This window comes from Fukomys damarensis, unplaced genomic scaffold (assembly GCF_012274545.1).
Source record: "Fukomys damarensis isolate Sample0158 unplaced genomic scaffold, DMR_v1.0_HiC HiC_scaffold_11, whole genome shotgun sequence".
In the NCBI taxonomy this organism is placed as follows: domain Eukaryota; kingdom Metazoa; phylum Chordata; class Mammalia; order Rodentia; family Bathyergidae; genus Fukomys; species Fukomys damarensis.
The window spans coordinates 41,750,049-41,769,873 of NW_022900923.1; the positions used below are offsets into that span (position 1 = coordinate 41,750,049).

The 19,825-nt window shown below is 43.5% G+C and overlaps 1 protein-coding gene and 1 long non-coding RNA gene across 2 annotated transcripts; one reads left to right on the top strand and one right to left on the bottom strand.

Moving 5' to 3' along the window:
- Positions 1 to 25: 25 nt before the first annotated feature.
- Positions 26 to 13,006, top strand: LOC117285596. Its single transcript, XR_004516672.1, has 3 exons — positions 26 to 240; positions 9,192 to 9,454; positions 12,830 to 13,006. It is a non-coding gene; the product is annotated as an uncharacterized LOC117285596 (long non-coding RNA).
- On the bottom strand, positions 7,744 to 19,698 carry Adipor1 (adiponectin receptor 1). The gene is made up of 8 exons (XM_010645062.3): positions 19,512 to 19,698; positions 16,634 to 16,869; positions 15,124 to 15,240; positions 13,002 to 13,173; positions 12,307 to 12,493; positions 11,082 to 11,269; positions 9,172 to 9,365; positions 7,744 to 8,604 (listed from the first exon to the last, which is right to left on the bottom strand). The coding sequence occupies exons 2-8, from the start codon at positions 16,772 to 16,774 to the stop codon at positions 8,476 to 8,478; spliced, it is 1,128 nt and encodes a 375-aa protein (XP_010643364.1). The 5' UTR covers positions 16,775 to 16,869; positions 19,512 to 19,698; the 3' UTR covers positions 7,744 to 8,475.
- Positions 19,699 to 19,825: the final 127 nt, after the last annotated feature.

A 19,825-nucleotide genomic window follows, 5' to 3' on the forward strand; every position in this document is an offset into this window, starting at 1 on the left:
GCAGGCGGCTTAGCGGGCCGAGCGCCGCCGCCCAGGCCCAGGGGCTCTGGAGGCTTCGCCCTGGTCTTCCCGGCTCCGCGCGACCTGATGACGTAAGACCGGGCCGGCCCCTCCAGGGCTGCATCAAGTGACGGCTATGTCACGTGAAGCCCCGGTCACGCGACTCGCGTAGACCCGGTGCTCAGTTTTAGTGGGTTTGGAGAAAGCCGGAAAGGAAAAGGCGGGCCAAGGTGGGCTAAGGTGGGCCAATGGTGGGCCAAGGGGGGCCATGGTGGGCCGGGGTGGGCCGGGCAGGAGAGGGAGGGGGCGATATCTCTGCAGCTGGGTGAGTCAGCGTTCCAATTTCCCCGGCTCTAGAGACCTGCCGACTGAGAGCATCGGTAGGCTTTGTGCACAGGAGATCTGATTACGGGGAATAGCCTTCACCTGCGAGGCACGTCCACGAAACTCGTGGTGGCTGCACACGGCTTCGTGTCCATTGTCCACAGCTGCCTTTCCAGGTGCCCACCGCCGTAGGGAGAACCTCCGAGTCCCAGCTTTCTCTGCATCATAATAGGCCTGTACTCGCCCTGAGGTGTTTGGTTGACGTTGAGGCAATGAAGTGGAAGGAACCTGCTCCCACCCAGTCAGGAAAATTATTTTTAGAGAAGTTCCGTAATCCTTATCTCCATTGACCTCTTCTGACTTCTCACCATGTTACTGGTGCTGAGCATGGTTCTGGAATTTTGTTTATTGATTTAGGCACACTTTAACATCTTTGAGGAGGTAAAGATGTTACTTGGTTCAGCATGTGTGGATGTCCAAACTAAGTGTGGCTATAGTTGAGTCTCAGTCTTTTTTTTTCTTTTTATGTTTGTTTTGTACCGGGGATCCAACTGAGGACCTTGAGCTTGCGAGGCCGGCGACGGAATCACTGAGCTAAATCCCCGGCCCCTTTTTTTCTTTTTAGTACTGGGAATGGAACCCAGGGCTTCACACATGGTAGGCAGAAGCACTATAAGTCACACAGACTCTCTGTGTCTCCCTCTCCCCGAATTCCCCCCTCTTTCTTTCCTTTCTTACAGGGTCTCTCTGAGTAGTCCAGGCTGGTTTGAAACTGTGGAAACTCTAACCCTATCTTTTCTATCAAGGGATATAAACCGAGTGCCTCTGTCTTAAACTTTATTTCACCCTAGGTTGCCCTCCTGTACCTCGTGCACCAGGGTTGCAGTTACTACAGTTACAGGAACCTGGAACATCTTATGCCAAGGACTTTCAATTCCCTGTGCCCCGCTCCCCAGACCCTCTCTGCTACTTTGCCCAGCAACCCCTTCAGGCTGTACCCGCTTGCCACAAAAACTAGACTATCAGTAGATTGTGAACCTTTGAACTAGCCAGTGGGGAGGTCAACTACCTCCACGGATACATGAGGAACTGCTACAGCAGCTTGGTGTGTTTGCTGCCGTGCCCTAGAGTGCTCACAGCTTTCTGCAGAAAAACTGCCTTGTCGAGATTTCTTGATGTCTAAGTTTTATTTTTGCACCCACAAATTGAGTCTGGGGCTTATTGCCATCAGAACTCACGGCAATCTTCCTGTCTCGCCTCGCAAGAGCTGAAATTACAGGTTTGAACCACCATGCCCAGCAATCCTTATTTCTTAACGATAATAACTTTACATAACATTTTCATCTTTCGTGTGTCTTCCTGATGGAAAGCTTTCACCGATATTTATATGTAATAGTGGCAATTGATATAAATTCTGTTGGGGGCAGTTTAGAAATTATCATCAAAAGCATGAATTGAGGACTGGGGATTTAGCTCAGTGGTGCCCTTGCCTGCCTCACAAGTTCACATTTGATCCCCGGTGCCACCCAAAAAAAAACTCCATGAATTGTTTGGCTTGTGTCTAGATGTCTCTCCAAAGCATCATGCAGTCATAGGAGTGGAGTTTGGAAAGTGGCAGAATTAGGGTGTGTGAATGTGAAATAAGGGTGTGACACTGTGATTAAGGGTGTGGATAATACCCCTTCCTGGCTGTGGGTGGTACCAATCAATGGGCTCACCCTGGATGGAATATAGGAGAGAGGGAAAGGAGCCTTGCTGTTGCTGCTCTGTCCTCTCCTCCCTACCTCCCTGCCTGCCATGGACTGCTTCTTCTCTGCAACACCTCTGCCATGCCACCCTGCCTTGGAGCCAGCCACTATGGACTGAAACCTGTATAAACTGTGAGCTGAAATAAACCTTTCCTCCCTTAACTTTGGGTGTTGGATATTTGTCTTAACAAGGAGAAAAGTAACCAAGACATGAATGAAACATAGCCTTCATGTATACTTGTGCACATGTAAAATAATGTACCTACAAGGTTGTTCACTGCAGCATTGTTTGTAGATTAGACAGAATTTTATTTTTTACTTTTTTTGGTACCAGGGATCGAACTCAGGATCTCACACTTGCCAGGCAGGTGCTGTGCCACTGAGCTACATCCCTGGGCCTAGAAAGAAAAGCATAAATGTCCACTAGTAGGGGACTGATACAGTTAAGTGTGGTACAGTCATACAATCCAATACTGTGGAGCAGTAAACACTATGATTTCCTATTTTTGTAAACGGGAGAAAATATATTCATATTTACTTGAATGTGTATAAAATGATTTGGAAAAATGCAAAGTGCTAACATTACTTATTTGAGGGAAGAAAGTGGTTGGCTGTGAGGTGGTGGAAAGGAGGGTCTTTATTCTATCTTCATCCCTTTTGAATTTTGCATCATGCAAATTAAAAATATGTGCAATTTGTCGGGGATTTAGCTCAGTGGTTCCGCCCCCTGCTTCTCAAGCACAAGGACCCAAGTTTGATCCCCGGTACCAAAAAAACAAAACAAAACAACAAAAAAAGTGCAATTTAAAAGTAAAAGTGATTTATTTTCTAGAGGCAAAACAGCACTTTGCTGTTACTCCCTAATTTCTGGCTGCTAAATTAAGGCTATTTCCAAATATGAGTGGGAACTTAATAAAAGATCTTTTGGAATATGCCCAGAGAATAAAAGATCGAGAAGCTGTTAGCAAGGAAGTCAGCATACTGAAGGGAACTATTTCAGAGTTATGTTTTCTTCAAGGGTACAGTCTCAGGATGTACAATATTAGGTGTTTTACAGCAACACTATCCTTCCCGCACTAGAATATTTCCACTTGTGGATTATCTGACCCAGACTTACTCTGAGTTTCTTAGACATATTCAGGGCTGAGGCTGGATAAGGTGAACCAGTCAGTCAGGTTCCATACATTACCTTACTTTTACAGTTTGGACACATGGGATGATTGTGTGTGACTGTAACCACTGAAGATTTTTAGTAAGGGAATACTGGGGATATTCCTTGAAACCCTTAGGTCTGTGGCGGTGAATCTATGGCCTGCATGCCGCAGTGGGCTGTTTGTTGTTATTGAAAGCTCTAAAAGGTTTGCCATCACGCCCTAGATCAAGTACATCAAGTATGGGCCAAATCTGTAACTACTCAGGCCAAATACATTGTATTTTTTACACTGCTTGTGTGGCAGATATGAGAACTGACCTCTTAGGTTGTTTGTGTAATATCTGTGGGCCCCCACTGATTAGAGATGTGTTCCAGGCTGAGGTCACGTCTCCCAAGGGCTGGTTCCTGCCCCTGACTGAGGTCAGCTGAGATAAACACACAGACTCTTTCCAGGGAGAAGAGACAAAGGGACTTGTGCGTGTATAAAACTCCTGACAAAGGGCTTTGCTGAACCTTCGTTAGACTGCAAGGCAGCTTAGGACAATTATCCCTATCCTGGCTTCCTCTTTCCTTAACCAGGTCAGGCTTGCATTAAGGTCTAATGGCTCACCCTGCCTTCTCTGGCTTCCTTCCTGTTTTCCTTTATAGATAAGCATTTTCCCTAATATAACCCTTGCACATGTAATTTCATCTGGGCAGAGGCTTTCTTGAGGATGACTAACATACAGGGCATTTAGGAATTTATTTGGGTTCTACCCATTTGTAGTAATCGAGTACATAAAAATTGAAAATTGATGACCAATAGAGATGTAAATCTCTCTTAATTTTTGATTTACTGGGAGGAGAGGGGTAGGGTCAGATTCTTAGCATTCTTGGCCTTTCATCACAGTGGAGACTGTTTTTGTCATCATTCACTCATTCTGTGGTGTCTAGCACAGCCTTAAAAAGGAATTTGGACAGTGAGTACATGAACCAGAAATAAGCAGATAGGGAAAGGTAATCGTGGTGAAACCTAGTGTGGTCCTCACTTGACATGTTACATGCGAGGCACTAAAGAATAAGTAAATTGATGAACGCACTGAAGTGTGTACTGGAAAGTGCAATCAAGTGCTATGGATCTCTTTATTTCCTCGTCCAAGAAATGAAGGTGATCAGATATGATCCTTAGGTTTCTTTCCAGTTCTGTTCTCAAGTTTCAAACAGAGATGCTTCAGGGGTCACTAAATGGCTCCAGGGAATCACTCCTGGTGGGGAAACGAACTGGTGAGCAGGAGCCCCTAGAAAGGATGTTCCTGCTTTGGAGCCTGTGATCAGTTGTTCCCACCACGCAAGGCCAAACAAGACAAATTTGTGGACACCTGCGACCTATAGGTCATCAGTCTATGACTGTTCCCCGAAGTACACTTCTTTCATTTTGTTTTTTATTCATGCATGTTAGTAACAGAATGGTGAAATTTGTTTTGACAAATTGTTAAAGGCTTTTATAATGTATCTGGGTCATTTTCTATCCCACCGTCCCCTTCTTTTCCCTCTTTCCCGATCCCCTTCCCCATCTCCAGACTACCTCCTAGTTTCCTGTCATCTCTCCTTTACTTTTTCAATTTCTCAAGTAAGTGAAAACATGCAATGTTGATCTTTTAACATGATGGTCTCTAGTTTCATCCATTCTGAAAATTATGATTTCACTTTATGGTGGAATAATAGTACATTATGTATATACTCATTTTGTCTGTTCACTTGTTGATGAGCATCTGGCTGTTTCTGCAGCTTAGCTGAGAATTATGCCACTGTAGAAATGGGTATGCATATGTGCTGTTCCCGAATTTATAATCCTGCTTCAGCCTTGTGAGTGCTGGATTACGAGTATGTGTCACCATGTCTGGTTCCTTAAATATACTTGTAAACTCAAAATAGTTTGGAAGCTGGGTGTGATGGCACACCCTGCAATCCTAACATTCCTAAGGCTGCAGCAGAGTTTCGAATCCAAGGCCAGACTGGGCTACAGTGAGGTCAAGGCTCATCTAGACTATGTAGGGAGACCTGTCTCAGAGAGGAGAGAGGCGGGATAAAAAAGCCAACCAAAAAGAATCCCCATTTAAGAAACACCTGTCTCTCGCCACCTAGCTAAAAATACAGAATATAAACTTTATTTTGTTCTTACATCTTCAGGGGTAACTATTATTCAGAATTAACTTTTTTTGGTCCTGGGGATAGAACTTGGGTTCTTGCACTTGCAAGGCAGGCGGCATAACCACTGAACTAAATCACCAGCCTCCCCCCGCCCCCTTTGGAGACAAAGCCTTGCTATGTAATTCAGGTTGGCCCTGAACTATGTAACACAGCCTGGCCCTCAAACTCTCCTGCCTCAGCCTCTCAAATACTGTGATTACAGGTGTGTGCCACCACACCCAACTATTAGTGCCTTTTTAAAACCCCAATTCAAACTCCAAGGCCCAGAGGGACTGCTCTTAACTGAGACCCTTATAGTCAGCCCTGAACTGAAGGTTCTGTGGCTTTTTATTGACAGAATCAGGAAGCCAGGATAAAGGACAAAGGATGTCAGTGCAGGATTCCATGTAGGGGAAAGGGAAAAACGGTAAAATCCAGGTGGTCCATTCCAGGTGGTCCATTCCATGAATGGCCTTAGGGCCAGTCTAAGGAATAACCTAGAGTATGGGGCCCAGACAAGGCCAGAGCATTCATTCCTCAAGGCAATGCAGTTTAATCCTAGTCGGACTTGTGGCCCTGCAGGGTTTCATCTCTAACCATGCATTCCAGGTTTTGGGTGTGCAGCTCCCAAGTCCCTTACCTCTGCATGTCCATTTCATACATACCTCAGGCAAATGTCCCCACAGGGGTCAGGAACTGGTTGTTATAAAAGTTAGTAATTGTACATCCCTGTGACTCTTGAAAATTGATATATTATGGTGTCTTCCATTTTTAAGGGCATGAGACAGGTTAGGTAAATTTAGCACTAACAAACTAACACTGCCTTTTTAAAGTTTTTACCACAAATGTGTCATTTAAGCTGTCTTTAGTTTTGCATATTTCTGAACTTTATATTAGGACAATTATACCAGATGTATTCTCCTGTACATTGGCTTCCCTTTTTTTCTATCTGCTCATGGTTGAGATATGACTACATTGTTGCTATCACTCATTGTAGCTTATTTCACTGATAGTTTCATTTTATGGATAAACAAGACTTTATTTTTCCAATCAACAATTTTGGGACATTAGTTTGTAATATGCTAAGCCAGGGTCCTGCCCTTTTAAAATCAGTTTTGAGTCAGGACCTCCCTAAATTACTAAATTGCCCAGGCTGGGCTTGAGCTTGCAATCCTCCTGCCTCAGCCTCCCAAAATGCTGGGATGATAGATGCGTGTTACCCACACCTGACACCACAGCCAACATTCTCAGAGCAGTGTTTTTCAAGTATGAGTTGTTATCCATTAATGAGTTAGGAAAACAATTTAGTGGGTCAGGACTAGCACTTTTTTAAAAATTCAGTAACTTAGGATAGATACCAGATGCATCTCATATTATAGTGTTGTTTCATGAATTTGTGTGTATGTGTGTGTACGCGTGCTAGGGATCCAACCCTGGACCTTGTGACCCTAACATTTGCTTTCCATTGAGCAACACCTTTAGCCCACTTCACACCTCTGTTGTAACGTGCATATATTCTACACATGTCCCACACAGTGATCCTTTCAGTGTACACCTCCAAGGGAATCTAGTCTGTTCCATACCAGCCCTAGCACTCAAGTTTTGGCTTTTAAATTCATGCCAATTTGGTTGGCTTTAATTTACATTTCCCCACTTCAGGTTTCTTGGCTTGTGCATTAGTTTGTTAAAGGATCAATTGTTTTCCCAGTTGTGCAAACTTTACCCAACATTTTCAAGAACCTTCCAATTATTAAATACTATTATGTAAGAATTTTTCAAATAAAGTATCCATACAAAAAATAGAGAAAAATAAGTTGTACTGAGAAGCTGATGATAGGAATTCAATTAGGTTCATTCACTAACCTGTACGTGCCAGATTGTAAATGTCTGTGATTTAATTTTGTTTGTTTTGTTTTTTGAGACAGGGTCGCACTATGTAGTTAAGACTGACCTGGAACTCCCTATGTAGCCCAGGCTGGTCTCGAACTCACAGCAATCCTCCTGCTTCAGCCTCCCTGGGATTACAGGCGTGTGCCACCATGCCCAGCCGTCTGTGATTTAATTTTGTGCCTCAGGAGAATCTGGAATTACTGTACATCTTTTTTTTTTTTTTTTTTTTTTTTTTTTTTTTTTTTTTAAGACAGGGTCTCACTACTTAGTTGAGACTGACTTGGAACTCACTATGTAGCCAAGGCTGGTCTCGAACTCATAGTGATCCTACTGCCTCTGCCTCCGGAGTGCTGGGATTACAGGTGTGCGACACCCCACCTGGCCTTACTGTACATCTTAATCCTTTGGAGTTGTATGCAACTTATGTGCGTTAAATCTAAACACCAAAGCGTCTTCTATACTTTTTTTTTTATTATTATCAGTCTTTGCATCAAGATACATAGCAATGATAGCAGGTTTCTTTTTAAAGCTTAGTATTAAATATTAAATATTTTTCCCCATTATAATTTTACATTACTCTGCCAAGGAAAAAAAAAAAATTAAAACTCAAGTTATCTGAAGCCTGGACACACTTCCATGATTAGCCGGGCTACGTAAAAGTTGGTGGCTTTATTCTTCCTGCTGTGTAAAGCAGATCTAGGCCCTAGAAAGATGGGACCAGGTTATAATTGTTTTTGAAAAGTGTGCTATAAAAATGGATGGCCTGTTATAAGCCTGGTTACAAAGTAAGGACGGGGGGGCAAGGGAGGGACATTTTTCTTTCAGAAAAAAAAAATTTCTGAAGTGTCCCAGTCTGTAATTTTTCCAAAATGGTTGAAGGAAGGGGTAAAATCTCAACATGAGCTTCAAAGTACTGTCTCTGGAAGGACCAGTAAGTAGCTGCTTTGCCGAGGAGGGTGACTGTGGAGTGGGGGAGTGAGGAGGTCGGCCCTCTGCACCCTCCCCAACTGGGGAATGGAAATGGAAAGTCTATTGCCCAGTGGCTGTCAAAGTGAGCTGACGCTTGATTGGTACTGAATTTTCTAAGAGGTTTCTTCTAGAAACAGACAACAGTCTTCCTCTCACTTTAGCAAAGAAGTTATCTTTAAAAGCACTTGGGAAGTTGCTCCTCCACCATGCGAGTAGGAAGGCTCAGAGCAGGGAGTCATCAGTACAGCCGCCCTCTAGGCCGTAACGGAATTCCTGCAGGTTGGAGACCCCGTAGAAGTGGACAAAGGCTGCTGCAACCACCAGGACATGGAAAATCTGATGAGACTGGAACTGCAGGAATAAAAAGAACAGTTAGAGTAATGGCAAGGAGGAACTAGAACTAAGTAGGAGAAAGCATTTCCTTTTCTAGTGTTTCTTTTCTTTCTTTCCTTCTTTTTGGTTTTTTGAGACAGGGTCTCACTACATAGTTGAGACTGACCTGGAACTCACTATGTAGCCCAGGCTGGTCTCAAACTCACGGTGATCCTCCTGCCTCAGCCTCCCAGTGCTGGGATTACAGGTGTGCGCCACCACGCCCGGCTCTAGTGTTTCTTTTCATCATGAAAATGACAGAAAAAATTCTTTTAACTCTTATCAGTAGTTTGCAGTACATAATGATTGCAAGCAACCTAGTACATGTACATAACACATTTTCTTCTTTTCCCCCCTTCCCTACACATCATAGAAAATTTAAAAAGTCTCTATCAGAGATCATTTAACACTGGCTATTTCCTGCCAATGTACATACCCATACTCCCAAACGATATCTCATCCAGGTCTCTTACCACCTTTTCCTAAGACCTTTAGCTTGAGATGGGCACTCACCATCACAGACCTACTGGAAGGGTCAGTTCTTACCCATATGTCAAATTTTCCAGGGAAGAAGCGCTCAGGAATACGAGCAGCATAAAGGCCAGCGCCGGCGATGTACATCACAGCCATGAGGAAGAACCAGCCCATCTGGCCCACCGTGGTGGCCTTGACAAAGCCCTCGGCGATAGTAAAGTGCATAGTGGGCACAACACCACTCAAGCCAAGCCCCAGGAACACTCCTGAATGGGGCAGACACGAGACCGTCAGGCAGGGGAATAGCTGCTACACAGCAGGCTCTGCTGCCTTACTCTGGACTCCAACATCTGTGGTAAGTACTGTAGCTATTTTTAGGCAAATAGTCCATGTTTAGAAAACATGGCTTAAAAATGGCTTAGCAGTCAGTTCATGGTTCGGCCCATGCCTAGAGTCCCAGCTACTCAGGAGCTGAGGCAGGAGGATCAGAAGAAGGCTGAAGCCAGCCTGGGCAGCTCAGTGAGACTGCCTCACAAAACCAAAAAATACCACCAAACTGTTGGGCCCGGGGTTACGCTCATTTGTAGAGTACTTGCCTAGCGTATGCAAGGCCTTGGATTTGTGCCCCAGCACTGTAGGGAAAAATAAAAATGTCAGAACTCTCTAATAGATGACTTGGGTCAGATCCTAGATGGCAGGGCCTCAGCTGGTCCCAAGCTAGAGCGTGGGCAGGTTTCTCATCACGAACATAACAAAGGCAAGTAACAGCCCTCTTGACCACATGGTGGATTGGTTTACCCAGATGAACAGTTGTCCATAACTTCTGGGACACACAAATAAGGCAAGAACAAAGGAAAAATGGATACTGTCTGGATACCACCACACTCTCCAGAACTAGGGACAGGGACTACCATCATCTTTGTAGATAGCCTTGTTTAAGCAGTGCCTGCCAAACTGTTGGTGCCTAATAAATATTTCTTTTACTGCCTTGCAAGCACAAGGACCCGAGAGTTCAATCCCTGGTAAAAAAAATAAAAAATAAAAAAAATAAAAAATTCTTTTAACTGAAGGTTAAAATATAGCAGGTATTAGGTCTAAAGGGACTGATCGTGGTGGGGCACAGTCTGTGATTACAGCACTCAGGAGGCTGAGGCAAGAGGGTTACTGCAGGTTTGAGATAAGCCTGGGCCACACAGTGAGTTCAAGGCCAGCCAGGACTACATAATATGATCCTGTTTCAAAAAACAAAAAAGTCTAAAGGAGCCAAAAACTATGGTAAGTGGTGGTATTGCTGTAATTAATCAAAGCTTAAAATGAGAATCCAGCTGAGACAACACAGATGATTATGCTCTCAGCTGTATCACATTGTTACCAGTGTTTAGGCTCAAGGTCATTTTTTCTCTCACCAAAACAGGCTTCTCATCCTCTTAGTAAAGTACCTACAGTAGGCCAGGGATTTAGCTTAGTGGCACTGTACCTGCCTGGCAAGTGTAAGGTCCTGAGTTCCATTCCCAGCACCAAAAATAAATAAATAAAAAATTTAAAATCCTATGGTTTATTATTTCAATACCTCAGACTGCACGTTTAGGATTCAGGTCCTAATCTCGTTTGCTGTATTTCTTTGAAGAACTGTCTTTTTTTTTTGGTACTCGGGTCCTTGTGCTTGCAAGGCAGGCGGCAGAACCACTGGGCTAAATTCCCAGCCCTTGCTTGCTGTATTCTGAACACTTTTCTTTTAAGTTAAGTAGAGGAGCACTTGTGTCAATGCTTGTAGCTAACTGACCAGCTGGGTAAGCATGTGTCCTATTATCAACCTACTGAAATACGAGATTCATGCGACTGAGCTTTGGAAATTCATGCTATTGTGAAAATCCCAAGCACACGTCAGGTATTAGTGGGTTCCCAAAGTGCAAACCGAAGAGCTGACCTCGGAAGGGTCAAGGTCTCAATACCTCTGAGGTTCGCACTGTTTTCCTACTTACCTGCTCTCGTCTGCCGGTGCTTAGGAGTGGCAAACCGGTCCCACTGTGCTACAATAATGGCAGAAATGCCCAGGACACAGACGATGGAGAGGTAGATGAGCCGAGGCTGTGGGGAGCAGTAGAAGGAATAATACAGCCAGGGGACAAAGCTCCCCATAATCAGCAGAGCAATCCCTGAATAGTCCAGTCTAAAAGCCACAAAAAGAAACAAATCAGTGGAAGAGATGAAGCAATCTCATGGCTCACTTAACTGGTTTTCTGTTCTCCTCCTACTCCCCAACTTGACACTTCCTATACTGGAATTTACAAATCTGTCACAGTGCAGCTGGTTTCCAGCATCACAGGAAGGGCTCTGAATAATCCCTCATTTTGAGAGTCAGTTCTAAAACTTCTTCTACTGGGAATATGAGTGTACAGTAAGTCCTTGACTTACGAACAAGTTCCATTCTAGGAGAACATTTTTAAGTCAGATTTGTTCATAATTAGACAAAATAAGCCTTACATAATGTACCTATGAAAATTTGCAACTCAAATGTTTGGAACTCACTTGGGAACATTATGAAGGGTACTTGGTTTGTTGTTGTTTTGTTTTGTTGAGTCAGTGTCCCTATGTTGCCCAGGCTGGCCTCAAATTTTTGGGTTCAAGTGATCTTCCTGCCTCAGCCTGCCAAGTAGCTAGGACTACAAGTGCAAGCCACCAATCCTGGCAATCTTTTCATAAGGAACTCTTGTTACTAGTGTTACTGGGAAAATAATTTATTGCCATCATTACCAAAGCCAACAGTAATGAAAAGAAGCACACACATTAACAGAACCCCAGGGCTTCTAGCAATGCCTGCGCAGCAAAGATAAACTTTGCTTGATTGATGGGGAGGAGACTATTTGCCACGCCCTACTCTGGTCTGGTCCAGTAAGATGTATTAGAATTGGGTACAAGGTCTTAGAAAGCAACACACTGGCAGTCTGTTTCATGAGATAGTACTGTTTAGGTAGCAAATACATTCCACAGTCAGCTTCCACTGTCATGGAGGCTGGTCAACTTCTTCATAAAGTGTTCAAAGAAAAGCTTCATCATCTTGCTATATCCGTAGAACAGGAAGCTTTTCATTAGGTACTCCAGGGCCCTTTTGGGAGTTAGAGGGTTTCCAGTGCCCAGTTAGCACTGGGACCACCAGATGTGCCAGATAGACACATGTTCTAGCCCATGGCTGTCCTTTCAACTCACTTGGAAAAAGTCCGAGAGACTTTCTCTGAATGACAATAGACGGTGTGAAAGAGCCAGGAGAAGCTGAGGCAGAGCACTGCACCCAAAAAGAACATCCCGAAAACCACCTTCTCCTGTAGAGGGGCCATGAAGTACATATTTGGTCGAAGCATGGTCAGGATTCCCAAAAAGAGAAAGAGCACAAAACCTGCAGGAAGGAAAGAGAAGGAAACCTGTGAGGTAAAAGGAACCATGAACTGTGACAGCTGATGGATTTATATTCATCAACTATGAGGTAAGTTGTGGGAAGTGCAGTCAGAAACTTCAAAAAAATGGTCACCAGTCATTCAAACTCAGGCAGAAAGACCAGTTTATTAGATCCTGGCATTTTGTTTTTATATTGAGAAATTCTGAACACGTCACCTCTATCAAGAACAGTGCTACCAGGAATCATAAGAGAATATTTAGTCTCAGACACTTCTTCTAACCTGCCTTTTTTTTTTTTTTTTTTTTTTTTTTTTTTTTTTTTTTTTTTTTTTTTAAGAGTTTGGTTCATAATACCCTCAGTCTTAAAGAACAGCAATCAAGGGTCAACCAAGGTCAGTGGTACGATTCTGGAGCGATCTTTTTCTTCCTTCCTGTGGACCAAGACTATATAATCCCTGGACAGTTAAAGGAGACCAGACATCGGACTTTTCCCTATCCAAATCTCTCACCAAGTAGATGGGTCCAGATGTTGCCAGTTTCTGTATGGATGCGGAAGATGCTCTTGAAGCAAGCCCGGAAGGAGGGCATGGGTGGTCGGTGGCCATGTAACAGGTAGTCATTGTCCTTCAGCCAGTCAGGGAGCACATCATACGGGATGACCCTCCAGCGTCCCTCCCAGACCTAGAATACATACAGTGTCTCTAGGAAGGGCCTCCCCCAGGGACACACCGAGACGGAGAGCCAGTCTAGGAGGGCATCAGCCAGGCTGGGTGGTCCCAGCTCAGACTGGACAGCCAGTCTAGACCACAGCATAGTAGAGAGATAATGGGAACAGAGAAGTTCAAATACTTCCCCAATTACGCATTCTATTGTTTCAAAAGTATTTCAGTATGTATGCTTAATTCGTTTCTATTTTTTTGTTTTTATTTTTTGTACTGGAAATCGAACTCCGGCCCTTGAGCTTGCGAGGCAGTGCTGGAACCACTGAGCTAAATCCCCAGGCCTGTTTCTATTTATACTCCTAGTTTATCTTAGCTTGTTAAAAAGAAAGTTTTGTGTTATTATGTTTCTTTTCTATAAGAATCTTTGGTTTAGGTCTTGTACTCTGAGTAACTACTTTGAAGATAATATGAAGTGTATTAACTATTGTTATTTTGTTAAAAATTTTGTTTCATTTTTTTCATTAAGAAACTGACAAATGGGGCTGGGAAGAATTGATCCTATTTTGACTACTTAATTAAAAACTCCCTTTGTCCTTATTTCATGTCAATTTTCTGGATGTGTTTCAGGTACTTCTCAACCTTTAAAGATTATGTTGCACAACTACCTTTAGACTCAGTGAAATTTAAAATTTAATATAGTGAATGAAAATAAAGAAATTAGACATCTTCTTTTAAAAAAGAGATCCTTTTTCTCTAAGAGATCACTTCCTGCTCTACCCCCTTTTACCTAGACAGATTCTAGTTTCTTACTGGGCTGGGCCTACATGTTTGAAGAGCAGAGGTTCTTCATCTAGGATCCATGTACAATAGATAGAATCCAGAGAATAGATGAAAACTTGTATGGAACAAGTATCTTATTTACCTCTAATTAAATATCATACTTCCCCCAATTATAAACAGCAGAGCTGGGTGTGGCGGCATACATCTGTAATGCTAGCACTCTGAGAAGCTTAGGCAGGAGGATTGCAAGCCAGGACAACTTAGGAGGACCCTGTCTCAAAATAAAAATGGGGGGCTGGGGATGTAGCTCAATGTAAAGGCCCTGAGATCAATCTCTAGTACCAAAAACCAAAGCAAAACAAAAACAACAAAAAACCCCAACAAGACATACCAGTAGTAGTAGTAGAATCTATGGCTTTGTCATCAGCAGAAATCAAACGTTTTCAGGGTTAGGGGTGTAGCGCAGTGGTGGAGTGCCTGCCTAACATGCAAAAGGCCCTAGGCTCAATCCTCAGCATAGAAAAATAAAACTCAAAACAAACCAAACATGTATTTCCATACTATTTCATAGTATTTTATTTTGTTTTGTTTTTTCTTGGAGACAAGGCTGGCCTTGAACTTGCTAAATTGCCCAGGCTGGCCACAAACTCATGCCTCTTGCCCTGCAGCCTCATGGGTGCTAGGATTACAGGCACGCACCAATGCAGTGTCTTTCATGTGCTAGTTTTGCAGATACCTCAAAAATCTCATCACTACCAGGAATTAGAAATTTTAATAAAACAGGGCTTATCATTAATGCATATTTGATGCACTAATAAAGGAGCCCCTATTACTAGATCATTTAATTATTCTGATGACTGCTAAAAGGTCTCCTTACCACACAAGCAAATTAAAAACCCTCTGTTTTAGAGGCTTTTTTGTTTGCTTGTTTTTTGTTTTTGCAATACCAGGGACTGAACTCAGGACCTTTTGCTTTTGAGGCAGATGGCCACACTACTGAGCTAAATCCCCGGCCCTTAGAGTATTTCTTTGAACAATGTCCAACACAGTAGGTTGTAAAAATATAGCCAGTCTTTCCCTTAACCAAAAAACAAGCCCACCAACAGGAGCAAAAGCTCTTCATGCCCAGGCAGGCCTGCCAAATGAGAATACCCGGGAAAAGCCTGCTGCCCTCCCTTCCAGGCTGCACCTTATACACGAACTCCTCCATCTTCTCCATGGCATGGTGGGCCTGCAGGGGCAGTGTCAGCACCCGCACCTCCTCCTCCTCTTCCTGGGGCACCGGGCATGTTTGCTCGTCTTCAGCCTGTGGGAAAAAACAAGCAACCAACAATCAAAAGTTCAGGGAGTCACCGCATAAACCAGACCATTCCTGATCAGGTACCCGAAGGCAACATGTTCTGCTGTGGCGGCCTCTTCTCCAGAGTATGATACTTACTCGGTTTGGAATTCTATATTTTAAGGGTTATTGACAGCGTGTAAGTGCTGGAATGAAAGTGCTATTCAGCACACAGCGACACAGAACAGGCTATCTAGGCCTAGGTCTTCTTTTCTGTGGAATGACCCTTTCACTTTCCCCAATAACTTTTCTCTAACAGGTCACTAAATTTCAAAACAATGCAAAAGACACAGTCTCCAAGATTTCCTTAACAACAATCCTATTTTTCATGGTTGTCTTTTCACTGGCTCTGGGGATGCCAACATGACTGCAACTCTGTATCCACGGAAGCTCTCAGGAGTACTGAGCCTCAGAGCTGTTTTCACACCAAGCAGCAGTCCTGACTCTTGAGCCCAGGCTGGTTCACTTGGGAGAGCACAAGGCTATAAAGGAGAAAGGCTTTTCCCTGGGTCCCAGGGCTCCAGAACACAGAGCTAGGAAACCTGGCAGCTCAACTCCTCCTTTGGCCCATGCTCCCTCTTAGATTTGTGATACAGATTCTGGCCCACCTACCCCAATATCCATTCTGTCTCCTCCAAAGGGACAAAGTTCTTGGTTTTATTCAGGGTCACTGTGTCCTTACCTTTTTACTCAGGCCCAAATGAAAAGGCATTTCCTGGGCCAGGGATTTGGCTCAGTGGTGCCTCCACCTGCCTCACAAGCGCGAGGTCCTGAGTTCAATGCCCGGTACCAAAGGGAAAAAAACAAAACAAAAAAAACAAACCAACAAAAGAAAAGGCATTTCCTAACTCTCATTGCAGCTGAATATCCTGATGCAGTCTTTGAAAGGCAGAGTGGGCCTTTTTTCCTCTTCCCTCCTTGACGGGTGGGGCTATGTGCACAGTGGAGGAGATAGGCAGGTGCCTGACAGTGACAGAACCTCCCTGTCAGCCTCTGACCGGTTACTTCCAGAATCCTTTTACTTGAGACAGACTTCTAAGTTGTCAAAACTACAGGGCTTTTTGTTTTATTACATGAATTCAACCCTAATCCTAGGTGCTTTCTACATTTATTCATAGAAATTTACTGATTATTGTGATTAGATTTCAGGCCTTGTGCTAAGTAGTGGAGTTATAAAAATGACAAGCATTCTGGGGGAGTGGACTGCCCAAAGCTTCCAGTAGAAAAAACAGACAAAATGATACTTACAGACCCAAATATATTCCCAGGGTGCATGAAGATGAGGCTCTAAAGAGTAGAGACTAACAAGACCCAAGGAGAAGTATCAGTCCAGGGAGTGAGTCCTGGGAGGATGACTTACTTTGGTTGGGTTGTCCATCACCTGCTTGCCTTTCTCTTCTAGCAGAGGTCCCAGCTCAGCCAGTTCCACTGTGTCAGTTTCCCTGTTACTGGCAGGAGTTCCAGTGCCCTGTGCTGCCACCGATCCTTTGTGGGAAGACATCTGGCTGGTACCTCAATACCTTGCAGCTTCAGCTTGGGGGAAGGTTGGGGGTCTCTCAGCCCCAAGGGGCAGAGATCTCCCTGTGATGGCAGACACTAAGAGCAAACAAACATGAAGCATATGCTAATTTCTCTTAGTTTCTTTCCCATAATTCAGTGTTGAATAAGACACAGCTAATTAGCCCACACCCTACCTCCACTGTAAAAGCTAGTCCACTGCTTAAGTCTATTCCTTGTCCTCTCTTTCACAACTTTACCTAGAATTTCACAATTCTTTACAGATGAAGCTGAAAAACGCATGAAATAAGGAGACAGCCCCATGTTTGCCCTTGGCCACACACATCCCTAATAATTGGATCCACAGAGCTTGTCACAACCACCACAGCCCATAACCTAAGCCTCACTGAGTTTTCTAGCTTCTGAGACACAGCCACACAGATCCACAGGAAAACCAGAGAAATCTAGACTTCAGTTTTCTAGGAAGAGTCTCTGAAACACTTTGTATTTTGAGCCAAACTTTAGGCGGTAATCTTTTATCAGGCCGGAGGGAGGTGTAAATAATACAGAACAGAGAGGAAAAGTTTCCAAAGATTTCTACTATGTTGTAAACCAGTGTTTCCTCTGTCCCCTCTTTCAGAGACAAAAGCTAGAATACAAAGCTAGAGACAAAAGCAATGACCATAGCTAGAATCTTAGCATTTTCTTGCATTGTTACCAAGCCCCAGTAACCATAAGCAATGGAAAGACAGCTTGGTGTGGATTGCAGACTACGGATCGCAGATGCTGGGAAGTAAACATGACTTCCCCCCAGAGACATGACATGTACATGGCTGTTCACTGTACATACCAACATTTCTGAAATCCTGTACTAGTTCTATCCAAAAGTACTCATAATTCTTTCTTAGGGATTATAAATGGATGTAAGTAGTCAGATGTGATAGTTTATTCTAGGTGTCAACTTATTGAGACTAAGGGATACATAGTTTGCAAAGTATTATTTCTGGTTATAGCTGTGAAGGTGTTTCAAGAAGAGACTGGCTTTGATTCTGTGAACTTGTAATGAAGATCTGCCCTCACTCAATGTGTCTGGGCTTCCTCTAATCAACTGTGGGCACAGACCAAACAAAAACGGACAGGAAAGATGAATTTTCTCTCTCCAAACTCTAACACTCAATCTGGGAGCCCTGTCCTGCCTTTGAACAGAAAGAACTCTAGATTCTGCAACTCACAACTGTGGTCCCCAGGTCTCAGGTCTTGGGCCTTGGACTGACGGCTACAAATTGGCTTCCTTGGCCTTGAAGCCTTCAGTCTTGAACTGAGCCATACTGCTTGATTCCCTGGTAGTACAGTTTGCAGATGCCTGTTACCAGAGTTAGCCCCACAGTCCTGTGCGCCCATCTCCTAGTATCAGCCACAGGTTGCCCAGCTCCCTATCTTTCTCCTATTGTTCTCTCTGGACAACCTCAATGCTCTAATCTGCCTTCAAGTGAGGGCAAACCTCAAATTTCAGAACAGTCATGGTCATTCTATGCTCAACCCACAAGCACAGCTGAAAGCAACAGGCAAATCCAGTTCAGAGTGACAAAACAACTCCCTGTACAGCAGGCCTTTTAACATGGTGTCAACACAAAGACAGTTCCTCTTCCACTCATAGTCAACAACTGACAAGTTCAAGAACAGGAAACTGGAGGCCTCTGAAAACCTCAGGAGATCGGCAACCCACATGAGAATAAACATTGGGAAATCATTCTCAGTAGCTGACCTCAAAACATATTTCTTCAAAATGAAGTGCTACGAATATATAGCTTTACTGAGAAATCATTTATACCACTGAGCAAAAAATACAAGTAGCTTTGAAACACTAACTTAAAGAAATCTGAAAAGTGGAACACACTTCGGTTATAACACTGCTACCCAAAATGTAGACTAGCTACCACAGGAGAAACAAAACAAAGTCAACCACCTAAGATTCTGGGATGCAATACTGTATAAGTGATCATAAAGTGATGCATATTCATTATTTCCTTCAGAACCCATATTTTAAGGTTAATGAATGAACGGGGGCAGATTCCAGTCAACAAGTATATGATTTAGCTTCTTGCTACTAACCAAGATTTGTGTGCTGCTGCTTGTGTTGTGAGGCTTTCTCTTATCCCTTTCCCTAGGATCAGCCAATACATTCAATGGACACTGAATGAAATGTATTAAGTCCTAGGACTCTTAGGCCCTGTGCAAACATGAAGTTATGTCACCATCTTCAAAGAACCTATAATTAGATAGCATAAGGCAGCAATGTCCAAATGAAGTAATACAATTTCACTGCTCCAGAAGGGCAGTGGAGAGAACCCCTTAACTAGAGAACCCACACATTAAATTTAGTTACTTTGAGGGCTGTGTATCTATTTTACAGAGGCAATGAGAATATAGAAAAATCTGAAGTTGGACAATTAGGATCCAAAGATCAGAAGTAGAATACAGCTTGGTGTTCTTACTAATTTCTTTATTTGTTTTTATGCTCTCAAGTCTCCCAGCCATCACCAGAAATTTTTTTTCCTTTTTCTGTCCAAATCATCTTGTTAATTACTGATTCCCTCCAGCTCCTCTGTCATTAGCTTCTTCACCCCCTCCCGTCTTCTAGACGCAGAGTCACCAAACCTAATACACACCCCAGTTAAGTCACAAGCCAGCCATCAGCTACAAGTCATCACACAAAATATGTCATGCATCCAAGTACATACAATGGGGGGCAGTGGAGATCACGTCATCCTAGTGAGCAAAGTCCCCTGTCCAGCTTGGTCTTCTAAACTGTAGCAACAGAGACAGGAATGGGAGAAACAGGGATTGGAGGTATGGCAACAAAGAAGAGCAAGTAATACTCGACCCTGAATATATCACTTCTACAGGGCAGACCACTCAGAGTTTTTACAAGCATTTAGTCTTATATAAACCAGCAAGGGGCTGGGGACTTAGCTCAGTGGTTCCCCCGCTTGTCTTGCAAGGACAAGGACCCAAGTTCAATCACCGGTACAAAAAAAAAAAAAAAAAAAAAAAA

Excerpts from the sequence above, each read along its gene's own strand:
- Adipor1 (XM_010645062.3), bottom strand. The coding sequence starts at position 16,774 with ATGTCTTCCCACAAAGGATCGGTGGCAGCACAGGGCACTGGAACTCCT. Across the intron at positions 11,270-12,306 it reads GTCTCTCGGACTTTTTCCAA|ACTGGACTATTCAGGGATTG; the intron begins GTGAGTTGAAAG and ends TGTGGCTTTTAG. Across the intron at positions 8,605-9,171 it reads CTGGAAAATTTGACATATGG|TTCCAGTCTCATCAGATTTT; the intron begins GTAAGAACTGAC and ends TTATTCCTGCAG.